At 29.7% G+C, this 7,701-nt stretch overlaps 1 protein-coding gene across 1 annotated transcript; it reads right to left on the bottom strand.

The window, feature by feature from the left end:
* Positions 1-2,729: 2,729 nt before the first annotated feature.
* LOC132253610 (L10-interacting MYB domain-containing protein-like) lies at positions 2,730-5,333 on the bottom strand. Its single transcript, XM_059736113.1, has 3 exons — positions 5,294-5,333; positions 3,429-3,755; positions 2,730-3,344 (listed from the first exon to the last, which is right to left on the bottom strand). Exons 2-3 carry the CDS (start codon positions 3,753-3,755, stop codon positions 2,730-2,732), a joined length of 942 nt encoding a protein of 313 aa, XP_059592096.1. The 5' UTR covers positions 5,294-5,333.
* Positions 5,334-7,701: the final 2,368 nt, after the last annotated feature.

Below are 7,701 nucleotides of genomic sequence, written 5' to 3'. Positions count from 1 at the left end.
ATGATTTTTTTTTAATACATTCGAACTGGAAACAATTCATTCAAACTTCTAGCTAAATACGCAATTTCTACATAAGCATTCCTGATCCTAATATAAATTTTACAATTTTACAAATAAAAAATAAACAATAGAAATTGCACATTACCACTTATTCTCATTTTTCTCATTTTCTCCTTTTCTCCTCTTCTTTCCCTTAAAATAAAAACTATAACTTTCTCAGCAACCGAACAAAGCCACAATACCAAATAAATAAAAAATAAAAAAAGAACAAATAAATAAAAACACACAAAAAAAACTCACTCTTGAAGGCCTTTCCTACGTCTTCGAATCTCTAATCACACTCCCTTCTACATTTTGTTTTTTCTATTTGAATCATTATTTTACCTAGGGGACAACCAAATGATGGATGGTTCTACAGTTGTCGGTAAATCATTGTTCGAACTTTCATGTTTTTCTAGGGAAGAAGAAAATAAAATGAAGGAAATGGGTAATGGAGAAAGAAATGGGGAAGAAATGAGAAAAGAAATGGAAGGAAATTTAGGGCCTGTTTGGTTGCTGTTTTTAAAAACTGTTCTGGAAAACAGTTTTTGAGAACAGTTTTTAAGAACAGTTTTTGGTGTTTTTAGAAAAAAAAAATTGTGTTTGGGAACTGAATTTTGAAAAACAGTTTTTGTTCTCAAAAACAAAAAAAAACATGTTTGGCTTAGTTAATAAAACAGTTTTTTAGAACAGTTTTTAAGAACAGTTTTTGGTGTTTTTAGAAAAAAAAATTGTGTTTGGGAACTGAATTTTGAAAAACAGTTTTTGTTCTCAAAAACAAAAAAAAACATGTTTGGCTTAGTTAATAAAAAAACATGTTTGAAAGATGTTTTTTTTTCTTTTTCAATTAATAAAATATTTTCTTCAAGTAACTTTATATTATAAATTTATAAATATTTTTAAATACACATTTCATTTAAATTTAAAAAATTATTTAATTTTAAATTTTTTATATAAGTTGATAAATTATTAAAAATAAAATAAAATATGATGTATGTATTTCACATGGGTCTTTTGTCCATCCTACTTTTACAATTATAAATTAAATTTATAAGCAATATTTAATCATTAGAAATTAAAACAAACATCACATAACACTAATGAGAACTAGTTAAGTTAACAAATATATATAAATTCTAACAAAACACTAAAGTGTTGACAAATATTTAAAATTAAAAATAAGACAAGTCATGGATTGACATAAATATAATTTGCCCACATCACTTCAGCAATTTGATCTCTACAAGCTGCCATAGCTGCTGCACTCTCATCTGATAAATCAATTGAATGGTTTCTACTACTTGTGCTCTCTTCTTCACCTTCGATTGAAAGGTCTTCTACCTCATATTCTCTAAACAATTGATCATTTCGAGTTGATAGACGAATCCAATTATGAAGGGTACAACATGCAACAACAATTGATGGTTGCCTACTTGGCTTATAACAAGGCATCATCCTTAATATTGGAAATCGGGTCTTTAAAACACCAAAACATCTTTCAATAATATTCCGAAGAGATGAATGTCTATAATTAAAAAGTTCTTTATACCTGATAGGTTGATTACGTCTACCCCGATATTCTTGTAAATGATATCGCTCACCTCGATATGGTGGCAAAAATCCAGATATACAAGGATAACCAGAATCAACTACATAATATTTTCCTTCACTTGGCCAAGGAAAATTGACTTCTGGTCTAGTCAATGCATCTAAAAAGTTCCTTCCCAACCAGCATAAACAAATGTAAACATCATGTCAAAATTACATGCACACATAAGATTTTGTGTTATAACTGTTTTTCTACCTCTAAAACTGGTTTGTCTATCAGCTGGGACCCATGCACTAATATGAGTGCCATCAATTGCACCAATACAGTCCTACAACAACAAACATTTATTATTATTAAGGAAATAAATAAATAATCGTCATGAAATTCACATTTATAAATATTTTTTTATAAACTCTTACCTTAAACCATGGAAAATATTTAGGATTACTAGCAACATATGAAGACACCTCATTGGTCATATTGTTAGGACATATGAGAATTTTGCCAAGTCGACATAATGCACGTCTAACTTCTTTAAAGTGTCGAGCGACAGTCTCTGTGGAGTGTTGAAAACGGTCTGCTACAACCCTCATTCTCACATTATGTCCTACGATTAGTAAGAACATAGTCACTGCCTCTTCAACTGTGACAAATCGTGTATCCTGTAAGTTTTCATGTGTCTTAAGATGATCACAAAGGTTCATAAATGTTTCTTTATCCATCCGAAATAGTTCATAGCATGTCTGAGGATGACCTTCTATCATATCTATTACAAATTGTGCACCACTTAACATTGATGTCCTTTGAGGTGTCTTGCATAAAAATATTTCCTCATACTCATTCATAATGTGAGCAATAAAAATTTCATCTAAATCATCACCCTCTTCAGAAGATGAAGTTGACTCATATAGTTCACCACTGCTTGTGTTATTATCATCCATTGGTTACTACATAAAACAAATGAACTCACAATATAAAATAGCACGAAATGAATATTAAAGTAGTTATAATATAAGTTTCATAACCATAAATAACATCCATACAATGACAAACTAAAGAACATGGTAAAAGATTCTAACCAAAAGATAAATAGTACATATTACAATGTCATCATAATAGTTATGCATCCAAACATTCACATTTAAAGTCTATCAAGCCATGCCATTTTCCTCTCATCAGGCATATTCATAAATATCTCTCTCCACTTCGGCACTGTGAATTTCTCAACAGCTTTTAAATATTTGTCATTATCTAACAGTTTAATGGTTTGTAAGGCTGCCATGCACCTTGTTATGCTAAAATCAGTGGTACCTCCACTAGTAGCTTCACTACTAGTTCCACTCTTATATCTGTCCACTCTAGCCAATGATGCCTCAGTTCTAGCTCGAGATGTTTCTGTTCTAGCCTTTGATGCCTCAACCCAAGCTTTCAAAGCATCTCCCATTTGACTTAATCTGGATTCTTTCTTACCTTTACGCTCTAATAGAGAATCAGTTACACGCTTTCCAGAACGGGTGGTCACTCCTCCTGCCATTTCTGGTTGTGGAGGATCATCAGGGATCTCAGTATCTACATCCACATGCACTCCACCATGTTCCAAATTGTCATCCATCTCATCTTCATCATCAGTGTTTGGTGGATCTTGGGTGGAAGAGTAGTGGAGGGCACCGGTTGTTGTTGATGGATTAAAGATCAATCCCAACAAGTTGTAGTTTGGGCATCCCTTTGAGCGGAATCTTTTTGCATTTGGGTGTGCCTAATAGAAGGAAAAAAAAAATTCACTCTTAGTGTTTACCAAATATTTAAATTAAAAAGTAATTAGTTTAAAAGTTATTTTTACCCGAATGTAATTTTGCCAGGTTTCCTCTAGAGCATGCACTGTGTTAGTTTCAGCATCCCAACCAAATCCAATATGCTTTAAAAGATCAGAGAACTCACGGTGCATTGCACGTAGTCTATTAAACTTTTGTTTAAGCTGCTTCAAGTTGAAATTTCTTTTCCCTTGACTATTGACCTCAAGTAAGATCCTTCTCCATGTGTTGGTACTAAATGTACCACTATCCATGTTACCTTTATTAACTTCATTTACCATGATGTCAATAAAGATTTTCTCTATATTACCTCTCCATGTTCCTGCATCCTCAACATCTGTTATCTCAGTTGTCATCTGTACAATCCCATCACAAATAAGAACTCTATGAGGAGACAGCTTTTAAAACCACCAATAGAACTTAAGGCTATGTTTAAATGAGAATTAAGATTGTTGACGTATAGTGTAGTGTATAAAAATATGAAAGAAAAATAAATAAAAATAAAAATAGATTTGATATTAATTAGATTTTAAAGACTTTTTTTTTTTAGTTTTTATAAAATTTGAAACAAAAATTGGGGGAAAAAAATGAAAGAAAAGTAAGTTTGATTAATTTTAAAATTAAAAAAAAATTTTATATTTTTTTAAAATAAATCAAACATGATAAAATCATTTTTATTATTTTTTATTGATTTAATATTTAATTTTATTAAAAATTATAGTATATTCTATTAAGATGAGATAAAAAAATTTAAAAAGAATTAATTTAATATTTATAACTAATCTAAATAAAATAAATAAGACATCAAAATAATTTAATATTTTAAAAAGTTTGATTTCAATAATTTTGATTTCAATAATGTTAAAAAATTAATTTTTGAATGTTTGATTTACTACAAAAATATACAATTAAAATTAATTAAAATTTATATATTTTAAATTATATAATCATATGAAAAAATAAAAATAAGTTTGAAGTAGTATATAGAAAATAATTTAATAATTTTGATTTTATTTTTTACTTTATTATAATTTTTTAATTATTTTTGCTTTCATGAAATCGGAAAGTGGGAAGAAGGGAAGAAGTAGCTTTGCTTGGGCGCCATAGCATTTCTAAATCAGACAAGTATACAAACAAGCAACAAAAAAATAGGAAAAATGGATTATGAAGGATGTTTGGTGAGGTGTGGGAATTTGGAATTTATAAAGGGCAGGTTCAAAGTTCAAACACATGGAGGGTACTATTGCTTCACGCTGCATTCAACCCCCAACTCTTAAGGTCTGTTTGTTTAGTGCAGCATCCAAACAGGCCCAAAGAGTAGAGGTTAACCGGGCTTTGGAGTTTGGATGAGAGAAAGGAAGAGCAGATCTATAGAGAGAAAAGGTTCTTGGTGATTCAACACCTCATCCTCTTCTGATTCTCTTTATTTTTTCCATTTTCCTTGAGGTATTTCACCCGTCAAGACTCAAGCTTGGATTTTCCCGTTTGATTTCCATGTCTTTAAGTAAGGTTTTTGTTTTTTTTTAACAGAACAACTCAACAAAAATCAAAACGGGAAAAAATCAGGAATTTTTGGGCTTATTTTCATTCTCGTTCCCCACTTTTCTCAGCATCCAAACAGGAAAATATAAACGAAAAAAAAAAAAAACTAACAGGTGATCAAAAAAAGCTCAGATCTCATTCTATTTTCATTCTCGTTTCCTACTTTTCTCAGCATCCAAACAGGAAAATATAAACGGGAAAAAAAGAAACTAACAGCAGGTGATAAAAAAAAATTCGAATAACATAACTGATATCTCTTTATCAGATCTAACATTTCCCTCAACAAATATTGCCAAAAAAAACCTATTTTATTAGATCTATAAAAAATAACTTCAACATCTGTGGAAATTACCTTTGTTTCTTGCTGGAGATGTCGCGACTGTGCTGGAGAAGAGGCGATGCGACTATGCTGGAGAGAGATGCGAACGGGAAGAAAAAAAAAACACGGAGAACAGATGTGTTTTTTGTTCTTTAATTTTGTTCTATAAACAGTACAAAAACGGGGAAAACAACATTTTGTTGTTCTCTAAATAGTGCCATTTTGAGAACACGGGGAACAACAAAAACAAAAATGACTCTCTCAACCAAACAAGTTTTTGGTGTTTTTTGTTTTCAAGAACAGAAAACAATTCTTGAAAACACTAAACAAACAGGCCCTTAGTTTTTCAAAGTGTGTCAGTCCACATAGCAAAGCTTTCTTCATTTGGAAGAAATGAGAAAAAAAATTGAAGAAAAATTGGTTTTTCAAAGTGTGTCGGTCCACTTCAACAGCAATGACGATAGATTTGGAAATACTTTCCAATTTACCATATTTTACAAATTTTATTTTTAAAAAGTTGTACTTTTATAAAAAATCGGCTAAGTGGTTAGCCTTTGTTTTACCGCTTAGAGGTCCATGGACACAAAGTCTCTTTTCTTATCTTTAATTTATAATCAATCCCATATCCCACATTGGAAGATTTGACAAGTTGGTTGATGGAATGGGTTGTAGGCCTTAGAAGGCTAGTTGGACCAATCACGCCTAGTAGTTAGTGGAGATTGTATAGCATTTTGGTTTGTCTTTAGTTTATAATCAATCCCACATCCCACATCCCACATCGGAAGATTTGGCAAGTTGGTTGATGAAATGGGTTGTAGGCCTTGGAAGGCTAGTTGGGCCTGGTAGTTTGGTGGAGATCAATGTTTTCAGAACCAGACTGATTATTGAACCGGAAAAGTTATATGTTCACAGTTCACCGGTCAGACCGACGGTCGAAACAGTGACGTCATAAATATATATTTTATTATTTTATATATTATTATAGCCAGAGAAGGAGGGGTTTGCAAAGCTTCCAGGCTATCGGTGGGAGCTATCTCAACGTGGGTGTCGCGACACATTGGGGGGCGGCAGCTTTTGCGATTCGAATTGCAAGAGAGAGGGTTTCGAAGGTGTTTTTATATCCTCCAAAACGGCGTCGTTTTGATACTGTAAAAACAAAAATAAAAAAATAATTGAACCATCCGGTTCACCAATCGGACCGCCTGTTCAATTGGTCCGATTCCGATTCAACCTATTTCCAGGTCAATTGACTAAACCGGACCAGAACCGTGACCGATTGGTCCGATCCGATTCAGTTTTTAAAACTATGGAGGAGATTATAAAGCATTTTGGTCCTCTAGTTCTTAGGGAATTGGTTGGACCGTTGGTTAGGACAATTCCACACTGGTCCAAAGAGAAAGTGACACAATTTAGTGAACTAAATCGGAAAGGTCGATCAATGATTTTTACAAGACTCTTATACACTAGGAATTCACAATATCACTCATTTTTAATTTTTAAAAATAATTTAAAAATCAAATAATACACTTATTAATATCATAAATTTATGGATAAAAATTAATTTAGAATGATTCTATTATTTCTTTTTTGCACATAGTTACACTTTTATAAATTTTCCCATTGTAAAAATAAACTTTAAATCAAGTGACATTTTTTATTGAACTTATTAATGAGTTTAAGAATTTTTTTTTAAAATAATGTAGAACTCAAAAGTAAATCTAATCATTGAAAAAAAAAAAAATAAGAGAGGAAAACCAATCCAATTAATTATAGATTAAATCAAAAAATTCTAAAATATTATGTTCAAAATTGAATATTAAATATGTGCATATGTTATAAAAAAACATGGTTCATTTATAAGTTAAAAAAAGTAAAATTTTATTCATTATTCATTTTAAATAAAATACTCTTGACAATTAGTATCATTCATTTTTAACCCAAATATATATATATATATATATATATATATATATATATATATATATATATATATAAAAAGATGTTAATATCTTTATGTTTTTGACATATAATAAAATAGTATATTTTCTACTAAAAATATAATTTATGATTTTTATTATAACATTATTATTTATGTTTTACTAAAACCTATTTATTTTTTAATTTATTTGTAATTAAAAAAGTATTTTCATTTTCAATAAGACTTCAATTAAATTTAATTAATTAATATTATATAAATTGAATTTAAAATATTTTTACAAAATAAAAGCAATTTAAAAAAAAATATCCAAACAAGTCTTTTTGTTTTTTATTTTTAAAATCCTTTTATAAAACTTTCTAAATATCTTTATTTTAATAAAATATTTAAAACTTATTTTTGGTTCTTTAACTTAAAAACCATTTCTCAAAACAAGCATAATAAATTGTGGTCAAACATGAAATTAAAAAAAATTAATTAAAATACTTATTTGACTTATATTAAA

The sequence above is a fragment of the Vitis vinifera genome, chromosome 4 (genome assembly GCF_030704535.1).
Source record: "Vitis vinifera cultivar Pinot Noir 40024 chromosome 4, ASM3070453v1".
NCBI classification, from domain to species: Eukaryota; Viridiplantae; Streptophyta; class Magnoliopsida; order Vitales; family Vitaceae; genus Vitis; species Vitis vinifera.
Note: the sequence above shows the minus strand (reverse complement) of the source record. Positions and strands in the feature narration are given on the sequence as shown.

What these genes read in the sequence shown, in the direction of transcription:
- LOC132253610 (XM_059736113.1), bottom strand. Translation starts at nt 3,755, where the DNA reads ATGACAACTGAGATAACAGATGTTGAGGATGCAGGAACATGGAGAGGT. An exon ending in CCTGGCAAAATTACATTCGG is followed by an intron (nt 3,345 to 3,428) that starts GTAAAAATAACT and finishes TCCTTCTATTAG; the next exon opens with GCACACCCAAATGCAAAAAG.